General features: G+C 41.5%; 2 protein-coding genes across 3 annotated transcripts; one reads left to right on the top strand and one right to left on the bottom strand.

The window, feature by feature from the left end:
* Positions 1–1,200: 1,200 nt before the first annotated feature.
* On the bottom strand, positions 1,201–7,254 carry iqcd (IQ motif containing D). The gene is made up of 5 exons (XM_017413876.3): positions 6,986–7,254; positions 3,417–4,060; positions 3,088–3,309; positions 2,926–2,997; positions 1,201–2,589 (listed from the first exon to the last, which is right to left on the bottom strand). The coding sequence occupies exons 2-5, from the start codon at positions 4,035–4,037 to the stop codon at positions 2,308–2,310; spliced, it is 1,197 nt and encodes a 398-aa protein (XP_017269365.1). The 5' UTR covers positions 4,038–4,060; positions 6,986–7,254; the 3' UTR covers positions 1,201–2,307.
* tpcn1 (two pore segment channel 1) lies at positions 5,006–15,812 on the top strand. Of its 2 annotated transcripts, none has more exons than XM_017413873.3 (26): positions 5,006–5,650; positions 8,826–8,959; positions 9,137–9,313; positions 9,621–9,734; positions 9,897–10,027; positions 10,460–10,548; positions 10,635–10,669; positions 10,811–10,869; positions 11,019–11,118; positions 11,214–11,330; positions 11,433–11,557; positions 11,659–11,707; positions 11,810–11,873; positions 12,314–12,358; positions 12,441–12,497; positions 12,580–12,633; positions 12,743–12,815; positions 12,958–13,065; positions 13,167–13,328; positions 13,413–13,528; positions 14,344–14,390; positions 14,468–14,536; positions 14,619–14,715; positions 14,828–14,967; positions 15,053–15,133; positions 15,249–15,812. In XM_017413873.3, the coding sequence occupies exons 1-26, from the start codon at positions 5,560–5,562 to the stop codon at positions 15,390–15,392; spliced, it is 2,478 nt and encodes an 825-aa protein (XP_017269362.1). In that variant the 5' UTR covers positions 5,006–5,559; the 3' UTR covers positions 15,393–15,812. The 2 variants fall into 2 exon arrangements, with proteins under 2 accessions (XP_017269362.1, XP_037832333.1); XM_037976405.1 differs by lacking the exon at positions 5,006–5,650 and adding an exon at positions 7,375–8,736 and having other exon boundaries at positions 15,249–15,392.
* Positions 15,813–15,836: the final 24 nt, after the last annotated feature.

Below are 15,836 nucleotides of genomic sequence, written 5' to 3' on the forward strand. Positions count from 1 at the left end.
AAATCACACATCTCTTCATGGCCATACCTGTCAGTCAGACCTCTGAACCTAACAACACTGACCTTCCTGCTTTTTCTTGCTTTCAGTTGTTTCTCAACCTAAAAAGCGTATCGGCAGACATATTATGAGACAATGAGCTCTTACACTCATAAAGATCACCTGCAGGCACAACCATGTTTGTTGTAGCTCTTTTTAAATGTTATACCAGACTAAGCTTTATTAGCCTTCACGTACCACAAAAACCTCTGCAGTCTTTGATTTCCCTGCCCCCGAAAGTAAAATAATTTGGAGTCAACCTGGCCTCACCGTGCTTGTAAAGCTTTGTTTGCATTTTATTAAACAATTCCAGCTGGCGGAACCTAAAACTATAGATCAATATGCAAACAGTCGTGAATATAACCGGGCTACCTCATCAACATCCTCATCACCAGTCTGATCAGTGAAGTATCACACGTTATACTGCTGAACACCTGAAAAACACACACACACACAGACACACACGTTTCTCCTCCTACTGACCCCTGACCTCCTGCCAGCTGGGTTCACCGTCAGAGGGAACAAACCTCACTGTCGGATCACGTCTCTTCAACCCTGAGTAGCTACAGTTTACACACACACACACACACGTGTGGGTGTGTGTGTGTGTATCAGCAGAGAGTAAGAAAAAAGCTTTTATTCCATAAATGTCTTCAAAATATTATTACTTGATCTAGCAGAATGGTTCAGTGGTTATTCTGAGAAAACTTATTAAAAAATAAATAAATGAAAGAAATGTGTCGGTCACTGGTTTAATATTTCAGCTCTTGTGTTCATGTTTTTTGCTTTCTTTTGACTGATTGTAGTTTTGTTTTATGTTTACTTTTTACAATCCTCACTTCCTGTTTTATTTTGTACAGACTGTTTTGTCTTCTTCCTCTGCTCGACTGACATTTCACATATATTTACCTCATTATATTAAGGTCATTGGTTTTGTTTACCACAAATTATGACAGCCACATTCAAACCAGCCATTTATTCCAATAGAAACACATGAATCTTGAGATATAAATTCAGAAAAATTAATTTTAATATGATTTTGTTTGTGTGAACAGGATTGTGTGATGACAATGTGTGATCTATAGATGAAAGTTCAAACTCAGAACTCAGAACTTAAAAAATGAATATAAATACTCACAGAAGTAAGAATCATTTCACAAAATGTGAAGTTTCAGTTAGCAAATTTATTAAAGAAAGCACTCAAGTTGTGCAGCTACATAAATATACGTATCCAATTTTGTATAAACGACACATTTTTAAACTTATATTAAAAGTTGAGAGCGCAAAATACTGAGATTATTTAAAAACACAAGTTAAAAAAAAGTTAGTGGGGCAGATTGGTCTTTGTGACTGATGGAGTATAACGCATCCATCTGCTCATTCATGCAATTATCCAAAAAGGCAATCCTACAGCAAGAGTGAAATACATAAAATTATGCAGATTCCTGTCAGGCGAGAGCTTCTGTTAATGTTCTCATAAACATCAGATCATGAACGAGGTACAGATTTTCATCAGTCTTGTCCATTTACTGAGTTGTGCTATAAATAAGTTTCTTTAAATATCCCGAAATATCGTTAATATGAAAAATGAAAGCCTATTTTGATGGCAGAATTTAGAAGGTAATTGCTAAAGTTAGCAAACGCAGAGAAGCATTAGAGAATGAAATTTCTGGTTTTTCAGGAAATCATATTTCCAAGAAAAGAAATGTGAGGCTGCAGTGAACACAGTTTATAACAAACCAGTTAAAGTCGGGATAATGACACCCCATCTTGATTTCCATGAGCTGATGGGTCTGTTGTATTTAATGGAAGAACAAAATGTATAATTATAGCTTAATAAACCTAATGACTGTCTGACTATCAGGATGGCTCTCCCTCTATCACTTGACATTTGCTGCTTGTTAACAATAAACTGCAATTAATTTCTTTTAATTTTCTGTGGATAAATTCACAAAACATGCTGCAGATGATGATTTAGACCCAGTTCCAGCTGAATAAACTGTAAGAAGGTTGAACTGAAGAAAGGAGCAGCACTGCCTCCTTATGGACATGCCCTGAACCAACTTGTTTACCTGAAGGCATCATGGCACTTTGAATTAACAAGCTGGATACACTGGAAATTTCACAAAAACAGTAAAGGTAATAAACCAATATATGTAAGTCAAGGTCTGATTTAACAATCAAGTAGATCTTTTAAACGTCCCAAAACATTCCTGCTCCTCAGAGAGAGTGTGTCGATGTAGAACCAGAGAGGTAAAAGAAGTAAGGGCATTATTTCCTCTTCTTGCCTTTGCCCTTTTTGCCCTTCTTGCTTTTACTCTTATTCTTCAAGGCCTTGCGCACGCTGTAGCCCCTCCACCAGGCCTGAATGGTGACAGCACCTTTGGTCTTCAGCTCCAGCACCCTGATCTCCTCTTTTCTCTTTTCCTCTGCCAGCCGCCGCCTCTCCTGGATCTGGCTGCACTGCGCCTCCAGGACAGAAAATGGTCCCTGCAGCTTCCTCACCTCCTCCTGCTCGTTCTCATATTTGTTTTCGACCACCTCCAACTCAGTCTGAAGCAGGCGGAGGTGAAGGAATGAGAAGAGAGAGATATGTCATCAGGATACATTTTTTAAAAATCTATCTTTTCAACCTCTGTAAAAAAAAAAGAGTACAGTCTGTCAAACTGCTGCTCCTGTTGTGGTAAAACACAACAGAACCCAGAGAACCTGCTTCAATGTTTTCTGTGGTGAGATTTCTGTGTTTTCAAGTCTTTGTTTTGACCAAAAAAGGAATCAATAGAGCATACAACATGTTTTTATATTCAGAAAATGACTCCTCACATTGTGATAAAGGAGTGACACTTTGCTATTATTATTATAAATTTTTAAATATAACTGAGTTTGTACCTGGATTTTTTCAATGTCCTTATCAAATGTTTGAAATAAGCTTTCGATTTCCATCTCCAAATTTTCATTTTTCTGTCAAAGAGAAAAAAATATTGTGAGTAAACACAAGCATAATTCACTACTGATGTGAAAATCAAAATGTGACACTTCATATAAATTGACCTCCAGGAGAATCCTCTGCGCCTGTCGGTTTGCAAGCATCAAACTGTTGAGCTGAGCGTTTAGCTGATCCACTTCCTGGTGCAAACTGGTCAGCTTTGAGCTTGATGCCATCATATTTAGTTCATCCTGGTGCTCTCGGAGAGGTTGGCGTTCCTGTTTTTGTTCAGCAGGCCTGTTTAAATATCTCTGAAAACTTTCTATCTCGCTGCCTTTCTTTAAAATCTGCAGAAATAACAGAAAGACGGGACAGGTGGGAGCAAGTCTCCGGCTCTATCTGATAAAGTACAGCAAACCAAGCTCCTGGGGTGCCCTGCAGGTTGGTGTCTCACCTCTTTCTCCAGTTGCTCCAATTTTTCTTCCAGTTGCTTCAAAGTTTCGTTAACATTTTCTTCCTGCGACATCATACAGCCCAAACTTTGAACAAAGGATGAAGATGGTTGATTTTGGAGGACCTCACGTGGGAATTCATCAAGACCAGGAAGCAGATTTTCTACCACGTGGCTGTGAAACATCTGGAGCGTTCTGATTAACATTGATTCGCTCTCCCCTACTTCCACATTAAGTTCCACTCTGAGGCCCAAAAGCACATCTGGATGGTTTCTGAAAAACCTGAGCACATCTCTGACTGAGTTCTTTACGTTTTCCTTGAGTTGAACCCTTTTCCTCTTTTCCTCTTTGGCCTCTCTCCGTTGCTTGAGACCTTCCAGCTTCTCCAATCTTTCTTCTGAGTCCTGATGGGCTCGAAGGACCCTGCTCAAGTCCTGGTCCAGAACACCAGACTCGCTGTCAAACTGAAGGACGGAAGGCAGAAACGCTACAATTTCTACCTGACGGATACAGTTTTCCAGAACCCTTGAAATACGCTCAGCCTCAGGAGAGAGCTTCTCCTGTGGTGACAAAGATGCGTCTTCTGACTGAATAGTTTCAGCTGTTGCTTCCTCTGCAGACATCCTGTCACAAGATGGCAGAACTGCTAAAAAGGAAAGTAAACGAGAAAGTTGTGAAATTATAAACTCCAAAAATGTATATGTGTAGACTGGGTTTCTTGTAGTTACTAAATATCTGATTTAGATCCAGAATAAAAGCTTGTTCATTCCACTTCGTTTTTTTTTTTTTGTTTTTTTTTTTTTACCTGTTTCTCCAAAATATAAACCAATGTGGCCTAAAAACAAAAGTTTGGGATTTTTGCCATCTTGCCTTTTGGAAAATAAAGCTAGGGAGGAGCAAGGTTGGTGCTCATCTGTCCCCTACTGCACTTTTCTCTGCTAAAATATTTCTTCTTTGAGTGGGCAGAAACAACCATGTGAAGCCTTACAGAGCAGTGAGCTGCAAAAACACTGTAAAGAAAGCACGGGTCACAATTTCCCCACAATATTGGAAGAGACTCAGAATGGAATTACTTCAAGTTACTACTGCTGAAAGTAGTTTTACAGCAAACATCCTGAACAATAGGGTTTTATTTACAAATCTTCACAATTCTTATTTTCTCATTTTATTCCAAACCTAATCTACACGAAAAGAGTCCAAAGGCTCACCTTATTTTACTTGTGATCTACAAATCCCATAAAAAAAATATTGTTTTAAAAGTGAAACTAAGCTAAAAGACCTACCTGCTGACTCGCTTCAAATTGTAATTGTTTATTCCGTTGCTATGATACCGTGAAACAGAACCCATGGTGCCATAGCAACTAGAACTCTTTACTAGCGATACTACTACTACTACTACTACTACTACTACTACTACTACTACTACTACTACTACTACACACTTACTTGTATATCAGTTTACAGTCAATTAACTAGATATACAACCCTCACCCAAAAAAGAAGAAGAACAACAAAAAAGCCATTTTAATTAAAACCGCTGCGGTTACGGTTTTTTATTTTGAAAATCCCCCAGGCTGCCGTAAATTGATTCGGTGTCGCGAGTTTGTTTTTATATCTCTTGGATCTTCCCAGGCGTCTCTGGTGCAGCTAACGATGAAAGCGTTGAACCGTCAGCCGTGTGGACCAAACCAGATGTACAGATTTCGGCGTTCTTCGCGTTAAGAACCAGACGCAGCTGTTGTTACTCAGCGGACAGATGCTGCTTCTGGTGATGGCCACAGACGGACAGCCTCGGCTTGTTAGCCTCTGAGGGACAGTTTCGAAACTGTAAGTCGGCGAGAGAAATGTCTTTCGCGACAGGACAAAGACTAAACCCGGAAAAACAAAGTTGTGTTCACCTAGCACAACTTAAAACGCGCTAACTGGATATCTCACTGAAACCATTTGACCCTGTGGTCGGCTGTCGCCACAGCACAGAGCTTCGTTTGTTAGCTAAAACGCTGCTGATTTAGTCTCCTTCCACTGCACTAAAGATGCGCGCCTCTCGTGTTAGCAAAACTAACCGTGAGCTTGTTTAACCAGTGTGTACATTGGAGTAACTCCAGCTGAAATTCGAAGCAGGTTAGAGTTTCTTGGTTTGAAAGCATGGAGTCCGACGACGATGTGCCTCTCATCCTGACGTGGGACGAGGCGAACAGCGGTCTGCTCAGCGAGGAGACGGAGAGAGGAGACCAAAGTAAGTCTGCAGCCTCTTCACGCACAAGCCTTCTTTTACTTTTCGGCCTCCTCTGTCCTCACTCCAGCTACCTCCATGTCCTCTCTGACTGCATCCATATGTCTCCTCTTTGTCTCTTTCCTGGCAGCTGCATCTCTAACATCCTTCTACCAATATAGCCACTGTCCCTCCTCTGCACATGTCCAAACCATCTCAGTCTGTCCTCTTTGTCTCTAACATCCTTCTGTCCCTCCTCTGCACATGTCCAAACCATCTCAGTCTGTCCTCTCTAACTTTATCTCCCAGTCGTTCAACCTGTGCTGCACCTCTGATGACCTCATTCCTAATCCTGTCCATCCTTGTTCCTTGCCAAGGAGAACCTCAACATCTTCAGCTCTGACACTTCCAGTTCTGTCTCCTCTCTTTTTGTCTTTGCCTTAAGAAGTACAATTAATTCTTATGAAGAGGTCCCCGCTGCACTGCCACTTACAGTTTGTACTACATACTACTTCTGTGAAGTTTCTATGTCAGCTGCATGTAGGCTGAAATACGGAGCATTTATTTCTGTAAATGTGCACATTTACTCCAACACTAGGCTGAAGTAGAAGTTTGAACCTTATTTAAACGCTCCGCTCCGTAACATTATGGTTTTTATTTTCTCCACTACTGTTGTTTGACAACTTCAGTTTCTGTCAGCTTCTCAGAATACCATTTTTGTCCTTTCTGTCACTGGAACCACTTATCAAAAACTGTATTATTTCAAAGAAACATTTTTGATCAATTGAAAGAATGTATCCAGCCCGGGTAAAGTTTATACCCAACTCTACCGCACTAAAATACAACATGCACATTCAGTTAAAAAGATTATATGCTAGTTAGGCTCGGAGAAAAGACACTTTCTTTCAGATTAAGCAGCAGTTTTGCACTTGTGTAAAACTTGCTGACGTAAATTGCCTCATGGAGGAAAGAATAAGGGAGACTGGAAGACCCAGCTTGTTGATTTTTATCAGTTTACTGATATTTATTTATAACAGAAGGTATTAGGGATGAGACTGTTTCCAGCAGCAGACTATGTCCGCCTTAAGGTGGTAAGAGAATATGTTTATATGAGTTAAAGAAGCTTATCAGAAAGGGACAAGGACAGCTGCATCGTTAGAAGAGCGGTATGACCTGGCATCAGAATGTGATAAGGTACGGACTCTGTTCAACAAATGAAGACATGTTACTAAATTTATCTTTCCACCACAAATCGCATACTTTAGTGAGGCTTTGGATGCAGAACCTTTAGTCTTCGTATATCGTAGGTGTGAAAATACAGGATCACATGTCGTGAGATGGAAATAAAGCCCAACTTACCACAGTTTCATGAATGCAGCCGCGAGCCACCTGATGTCGACTCTCAGCTGTAAATATTCCGCACATCCAGGTCATGCAGCTGTAAAAGACACAGCACCTGTAGGCTCACACGTGTGCAGTGTGTTTGGGGATCCCTCCACTTTTGTTTTGCTCAGATACGAGCTACAAACGGATCCATCCGAGAGGGAAACTGCTGGTTCAGCAGACCGTGCCCCCCCCTTCAGCCCCTTTCCTGGTGCACATGGGCAGTCTGTGTGTGTTGTGTCTGCAGGCTGTGTGTACTGAATCACTCCCTCAAGATCCGGGGGTGAACAGGAAGAGACGAGCAATATCCTTTTTTTTTTTTTTTTAAATTTTCCGAGGACATTTGTGGGAGTGGCGTGCAAGTGGAAAGAGTCAAACTTTTGTTGTTGGTTGCTGTTGGAGCCTTCTGGAATGAGAGGAACTTTGAATCTGGACGCTGACGGGGAAAAAAGGCGGCGTTTTTTCACCTGAATGACGAGTCACATGCCCTGGATGAAAGCGTGGACTTTGACTTTATGATCACAAAACTATATTTAGTTGTTTTTTTTTTTCCTCCCCGGGAGTCAGGACTATGGAGCCTGTTTGTGTCTCTGCGAGCCTGACCTCATCGTGTTCTCTCGGAGCTCCAAACATGTTATTGTTCTCAAACAAACGGGTGATTTCAGTGGCACAGAGCTGACTTGTAACAGGACTACTGGCAGGCTGCTGCTGGGCGAGACTTTTGATCTTAACATCAGTCTGCTGCCGTCGTGTTGGACTGCAAACATCTGTGGCTGCATCGCTGAGACTCGTATGACCTACATTAGGTTTGATTGCATGGAGTTGTGTGCCTGAGGGTGGAACCCATAACATGCAGTATGTGGGATGAGCAACCAGATGCACTGGCAAAGGAGTAAAATCTGCAAAAGATGCATGGAGGAACTGATATTTGAAGAATTAGACTGATTAATGAGAGCTTAATTGCATCAACGTTTGACTCCGTTCAAGGCTTTTGTGTCTTTCAGAAGACTGAACACTGAATTGTGTTCTACATTATCTTGTTCTTTTTTATTTTTAGAATTTTTGGTGCCTCACGTGACTTTTTTTATGTTAGTTTCCGTTTTAATGCTGGATTAATTCCTCTTCTGGCGTGTCTGCATCCTGTCTGTGGCACGAAAGAAGCATTAAAGGCGATGTAACATCGGTGCAAATTCTTACAGAATTGCACGCTGAACTTCAAAGTTCACAGTGCAGTTAAGGCTTATTTTACTGTCCAGGTGTTGTTTAGTTGCTACAGCTCTCATCACAATGACCGTATTCCTCAGCTTTTATTTTTTTTTTTTTAAAGAAGTACTGAACTTTCCGAGCATGTTGACGTCTCCAGAGTTCTTCTGACCACTAAGACATTTCAGCATCTGTGAGGATCTCATCTGGACCACACTCGTGACTCGTGTTTCCGGTGTTTCCCCTCAGGCTTGAGTGGGATGTTTGGCTATCGTTGTCTCCAGATGTGTGTAAATGCTGGAACAGGACCAGTCTGCTGTGAAAGACACACACACACTTGTGGCTGTGGCGTGGATGCTGGGGACCTTGATACTTTCACGCAGCTGAGGCACACAGAGCAAATCCAGACAGATCAATGGAGACTTTACACAGACGGGCAGCTGGTTTCCATGACGATCAGTGCTGTAACGAGAGTCCAGCAGTGATTTCCTCGTATACCTTACAGTTCGATCTAGACTGCGTTGGTAGGCACAAACTCTGTGTGTGTGTGTGTGTGTTTCTGTTAATCGAAGTGCATAAATGATTAATGTAAGTTTGTTTTTTTTAATTTCAGATGGAGGGGGTAATTATGACATAGTGAACAATGCAGTGGTTTCAACTCCTGGGCCACAGAACAACAGAAACCAAAACGTCTCACTGAAGCAAAGCTGGGAGATGAACTACCAAGAGGCAGCCATATACCTGCAGGTATTCATAAACGGTTAGAGTGTACACTCATTCACGTGGTCACAAAAGGAAATTTTCATACCTTCTGCTCTATATTGTTAAGAAGCGTTTAAGGCTGTAAAAAGGTCATTCGAAATAAAATTAGCTGCTGCCTCAGGAAGGACATTTTTTAAATGCGTGTTTCAATTTAATTTACAGGAAGGGGAGAACAATGATAAGTTCTTCACTCACCCTCGAAACCCGAAAGCCCTCGCAGCGTACTTGTTTGCCCACAACCACCTGTTCTACATGATGGAGCTGTTCACGGGCCTGCTGCTGTTGATGCTGTCGCTGTGCGAAGCGCCCGCCGTTCCCTCGCTGCGCCTGGACGTCTACGTGAGTCAGCGCAAAACCGTTGCCGCCCGCTTCTTGAACATCTTTCAAAGTTTGTGGGAGGCGGTCTGAAAAGGTGGCTCCACTGGAAAGAAGTTCGTAGACGTGGCATTCTGAACGTGTTTACCAAACGGTGTGAAACTCAGTTCACGCTTTTCCTTCTACCCCACTGGATCATCGTTTGAATAACCAAGAAAGATTTAAAGATAAATCTTTAGAAATGTGTTTTATCATGAATTTACTGCAGTTAGTGAGCATGCTGTGGGATTATAGTTTGCAGTTATCACCAGAAACTATTTGTATTCTGCAGATTCACGCCACTCTGGAACTGCTGGCTTTGCTGACGGTGGCTTTTGAACTCTGCATGAAACTGCGATGGTTAGGCTTCCACACTTTCATCCGGCACAAGAGGACAATGGTGAAGGTAAATGGCACTTTTTGGTGGGGTAAGGAATAGTTGCAGAGTAGCCACAGAGCGCCAATCTTTGCACCATTTCTTCAAGACAAACTCTGCTTCTTATCTTTGTCTGGAGTAAGGCTTTTAGTTAAAGTATTTTGCTAATTTTTCTCTCTTCTCCCCGCACAGACATGTGTGTTGCTGATGCAGTTTGTGGAGGCCATCGTGGTTCTGATCAGGCAAACGTCTCACGTTCGAGTGACCAGAGCTCTCAGACCGATATTCCTGGTGGACTGTAGATACTGTGGCGCTGTGCGCAGGTGCACGATGATCTAAACGTATACAGTACAGATACTTGACAAAATCATGCAGTCAAGTCAAAGTCAGGGCCTCAAAAACAGAAGTTACAGTTATATTTAAGTCCTTAAATTATATTTGATCACTTTAATTTAGCTTTTAAATATTTGGTAAATGTATTGCACAGTTTTAAATGGTCTCTGGTGCAGCTGTCTATGAATTAGTATTTTACAGTTGGGCATATTAAATGATTTGATGAACCATAGGGTGTTTCAGTGGCTTCTATAAATGTCTGAAGCTTGACTTGAAGAATATACTGATATTATTTATTGGATCTGCAAAATCCTTTCTACATTATGTTTAATGGCACTGATAATTATTTTATTCTGTGTATTTTATTCTTATTTTATTCCTGCTGGAAGCAGTAATTAACAAAATGTCTTTCATCCAATCAGGAACTTGCGTCAGATCTTCCAGTCCCTCCCGTCTTTTATTGACATTCTCCTGCTGCTGCTTTTCTTCATGGTTATATTTGCGATCTTGGGTAAGAATGTGGTAAATGCTGTTTGATTAGTACCATCTTTTTTTTTTTTTTTAACGCTGTAACTTTGTGTGTTTGGTCTGCTTCAGGTTTCTGCCTGTTCTCCACAAACACAGCCGACCCGGTATGTTGAGTCTTTAGTCTGCCTGATAATCATTTGTGTATCTTATGTAAGTGTAGAAGGAGGCTTGTGTGGTTCTTCGTCCTGTGCCACCTTTCTGTTTGGTTAGATGTCCTTCTTTAAACCCGTGTCCTCTCACCGCAGTACTTCAACAGCCTGGAGAACAGCCTCGTCAGCCTGTTTGTGCTGCTGACCACAGCAAAGTAAGAATACTGTCTGCACGTATGGTACTGTTGAGTTATTTTTACACGCATGCCTTTCAACCAGACATTCCTGCTTTTACTCAGTTTTTTGTTTGTGTGTGTGTGGGGGTGTGTGTGACTCATTAATCTCCTGCATCTCTCTCTTGCAGTTTCCCTGATGTGATGATGCCAGCATACTCCAAGAACCGCTGGTCTTGTGTTTTCTTCATAGTTTACCTCTCCATAGAGCTCTATTTTATCATGAACCTGGTACAGATCATTTACTTCTCACCGCTTCTAAGATATTTCTTTAAATAGACGTGAGTTTATTAGAAGTACTGCTGCACTGTCATGTTCCCCTCCAGCTCCTGGCGGTGGTGTTTGACACGTTCAACGATGTTGAGAAGATGAAGTTTAAATCTCTCCTGCTGCACAAACGCTCTGCAATCGACCATGCCTTTCAGCTGTTAGTTAGCCGACAGGTATGCGTCTTGTCGCTGCCTTTCGCCTCCTGCGAGGTTTAATTTTCAACATTAGGGCTGCGGTTCTCACATGTAACCGTGTTGCTGTCGTTTTCTCGCCAGAGGCCGATGGGCATGTCTCTAAAACAGTTTGATGGTCTGATGCGTTTTTACAGACCACGAATGTCGGCGAGAGACCGCTTCCTCACTTACAAAGCTCTGAACACGTCAGGAGCTCAAATGCTCAGGTGAGTGTCTGACAGGTTCTGTAAAGTAAAAATCCTTTTGCCTTTTTAAATGCATCATGTTTGCATTCGTTCCAACTGATTAGGAGTTTGTTCTGTTTCAGTCTTCAGGACTTTTATAAGTTTTATGAGGTTATTGGCCTTAAATGGAAGGTAATCATTTCTACATTTGTGTTGCAGTGTTTTGCAGTATTTTTAAGTTGTGTCCCTGTAGCAGACTGTCACATACATGTACTGTAAATGTGTGTTGATTAGGCCCGACGAAGCGGGGAGCACTGGTTTGATGAGCTTCCACACACAGCCTTCCTCATATTTAAGGGCAAGTTCTCTTTTTTTATTTAGTCTCTTCTGCTTATTGCACAAATCAGAATTCTCTCGTAAGTCAGAGTGGGATAACTGCAAGCTCATTTTCACAAACGGTTTATTATCATCATTACTTTTCTTTTTTTTCCTCTCAGTCACTTTTCCATGTAGAAACAAGGTTCAAATCCCAAAAAGATTGACTTGTTTGCATGAGAGCTGAGATGACCTTTAATGGATGTGCTTTCTGCATTGTTTTCAAAATAATGTCTATAACAATATCTCGTATCTATTTAATAATATTTCTCTGAAAAATTTAACAGCAGCTTTTCTTGTCTGTTTTGTTTACAAGCTATTTTTGCTTTCAGTTTAAACCTTTTTCACTGTTTATAAAAAGGCACAAGACATTGTCAGTTTCTTGTGCCCTAATTTATTTCTGAACGCTCTTCTATTCAACAGGCATCCACCTGCTTGTGAAGTCAAAAGCTTTCCAGTACGCCATGTGTGAGTTTCATTAATGTTCCCTCAGCTTTTCTCACAGGAATCGCTCATTTCAGGTCTCTTTAACATTTCGTTGTGACTGCAGATGTGGTCGTGGCCATCAACGGTGTGTGGATCCTTGTGGAGACATACACACTGGACAGTAAGATCTCTCCCATTAACACACACACACACTCGAGGAGATGTGTCAAACACTGATCTCTGACCCTCCTCTGGTCATGCAGGGGGATATTCCTGGTCTGAATTTGTTCCCTGGAGTTACATTGTTTTCCTGACGAGTGAGTAGAGGGCTGCATTATTCCTCACACAGAAAAATGATAATATTCTCAATTTTAAGTTACATTTCTTTATTTTTACTGGGACCAACTCTGCCTCTGTCTTTTTTAGTTTACGGTGTAGAAGTGTTATTGAAAATATCCGGTTTGGGGCCGATTGCTTATTTCCGATCCGGGTGGAATCTGTGAGTAATACCTCCCTTTTAATAAAGAATGAAACCAAAACAAACATGTACATCTGTGTATTCAGGGTCTGTGTTGGAAAATATCCTGAACCGTGATTCTGCGTGTTTGTCTGTAATCTTCACTTTGTTTCTGTTGGTCCAGGTTTGATTTCTCAGTGACTGTGTTCGCCTTCCTCGGCCTGATTGCTCTCGCATTCAATATGGAGCCTTTCTACTTCATTGTAGTCCTCCGACCCCTCCAGCTCCTCCGGTGCGCTTTCCTCGTGCTTTTAAAATCGAGAGGACACATTCACGGACGGCCCGTCACATTTTGTTTTGCTCTTTCAACCGTCTGTGTTTTGGCTCTCGCAGGTTATTTAAGATAAAGCAGAGGTACCGTAACGTGTTGGACACCATGTTCGAGCTCTTCCCCAGGATGGCAAGTCTGGGGCTGACGTTAATCATCTTTTATTACTCCTTTGCCATCGTGGGTATGGAGTTCTTCGCCGATGTAGTTTCCCCCAACTGCTGCAAGTGAGTCACTTAGACTAAACTTTCCTCACATCTCCTTGTTTGTTAACGTTAATCCACATTCTTTGCATTGTTTTTTCTTCTTAGCACCAGCACAGTGGCAAACTCCTACAGACAGATCAACATCACTGAAGGCAACAAAACCATCCTGGTAGAAGGCTACTATTATCTCAATAACTTCAACAACATTCTCAGCAGCTTCGGTAATTTTCTTTAAGAGGATAAGGCTTATAATACTTTCTATACTGTGCAAAAGTCTTGAGTTACCCCTCAATTCTAGGTATTTAGAGGCGTCTTCTACCCCACTACAATAAGACTGTTTTATACCAGTATTTGAGCTCTACTGATGCTTAAAGTTTTCCATTTGAACCGACCAAGTTCCTCATCCTGCACGGTCATTTTGCACAAGTCCCTTTTTTTACTGCATATTATCTTGTACAGTGTTGATGCTACTTTAGTCTGAAACTTTCTAGTTCTGCGTCATACTTCACCAGTGCAACATTTGTATTTTGTTTGGACCAGTTTTTGGGACATTGCAGTCCTAAATGTTACTAATTAACTTTAATGTACTTTATATCTTAAATTTCACAACTCCGTTTTGCTTCAGAGAGACAGTTTTGGTTTTTTACATTTGTTGCTTTTTCACTCATTTTCAATCCTGTTCTTGTAGCTGACAGTTTTCAGAGGAATGTGGATTTTTTTTTTTTTTTATTGTGTAACAAAAATCTACTTAAACATAAAAAAAGGCATCCAACATAAGCAATGAATCAGTGTTGTGTCGACACAAAAGACAACTTAGCAGCAAAACCTTTGATTTCTGAAGTCTGGAAAACTTCCAGGTTGAAGAAAAGGAATAAAGGAACGAGGAACAGAATGTTGTTTGGACATTACTTTTCATGTCTCAACGAGTTGATTATGCTTTTATTGTTTCTTTATTAATTTTAAAGGAGATGCTCATGTTGGGTGTATAAACTTGTCTTATTTAAAAAAAACAAACAACCTTTCATCTTTACTCCAGTGACGCTGTTTGAGCTGACTGTGGTCAACAACTGGTACATCACCATGGTGAGGTTCATTTGCAGCAGTTTCACTGATGATCAGTGGGTGTCTCTGTCTGACCGCTGCCTTTTCTCTGCCATCAGGAAGGAGTGACGTCCATGACGAGTCACTGGAGTCGTTTGTACTTCATGACGTTTTACATTGTTACCATGGTGAGGCTGTTTGTAACTTTAATTCTAGATTAAGAAGATTTATTATGCATGAACATGACCAAGCATGTGTGTCTGTTACCAGGTGGTGATGACCATCATTGTGGCTTTTATTCTGGATGCGTTTGTGTTCCGCATGAACTACAGCCGCAAGAACCGGGAAACGGTGGATAACCCGGGGGGTACGTGAGAGCTTGTGTCGAGTAATTTGCATTGCTTCTTGCCTTGATGGTCGAGCATAGACGTGAACTCCCAGCAGTCGCAGCCTGTGTAACACATCTGAATGTGCTGCAGATGAGAACGGGATCGTGTTCGAAGTAGAAGTGAGGCGAGATGAAGCTCTGGCCACTCTTGAGCTGTACAAGCAGATGTCCCCGGGGCTGTCCTCCATCAGCTCACTTGTAGGAGTCCTACAGTCCATGGACAGGAGTGGGGTAAGAACATAACGCTGTGAACTTGTCCTCCTCTGCTTTGCAAACAAACTGTGTTAATAATCTCTCTTTCCTGTGCCATGGACAGCACACGTCTCTGATGTACCTCGGTCGCAGGTCAAGGACAAAGAGTGACCTCAGTATGAAAATGTATGAGGAAGAGATACAGGTGAGAAACTGAAGAAGTTGTTTCCTATCAAAAACAACTGTTGGACTATTGTGACTTTTTTTTTTTCCCTCTTCATTTCAATACACATCTTGTTTTTCTCACCCCCCGCCCCCAGGAGTGGTACGCAGAGTATTCAAACAAAAACCTGTCTCAAGAACTTGAACAGAGCCTGAGACCAATCGTCGAAAGTCCCGGCTCTGACTCGTATCCCTTCTCAGAGCCACAGCTGAACTCACAAACAGAGCACAGCATTAACTAACATCTGTACTGTAAGATGGATCATCTCAAGAAACATCAGCACTTCCAGTCCTCTGGAGGAGGAGGAGGGAAAGGAGTTTGTGCGGACTCCATCCTGGAGCCAGGCGGCAGTGTTGAATGTCACCTGCTGTTGGACCTTTTGAAGGATTGCAGCACAAGCTAACAGAAAGCCTCTACTACCAGTCTCATGTGTACTTACAATACTGTAGGGCTCATGTATTCTATTGTAAATTATGTATTTAAACCTGATGCCTTAGTTTAACAGCTTATCTGACCAGTATTAACAGAATAAACACCCCTTTTAGCTCAGCCCTACAAAAAAGTTTCTCCTAACAGTCTCAGCAAACTCCACGTATTTTATATAACTCTCTTTCTGTAATGAACTTCAAGGAAGAGATTTTAATAAACTATTCTAATAGTCGAATGCGTGACTTTGTGGTTTCTG

The sequence above is a fragment of the Kryptolebias marmoratus genome, linkage group LG1 (genome assembly GCF_001649575.2).
Source record: "Kryptolebias marmoratus isolate JLee-2015 linkage group LG1, ASM164957v2, whole genome shotgun sequence".
NCBI classification, from domain to species: Eukaryota; Metazoa; Chordata; class Actinopteri; order Cyprinodontiformes; family Rivulidae; genus Kryptolebias; species Kryptolebias marmoratus.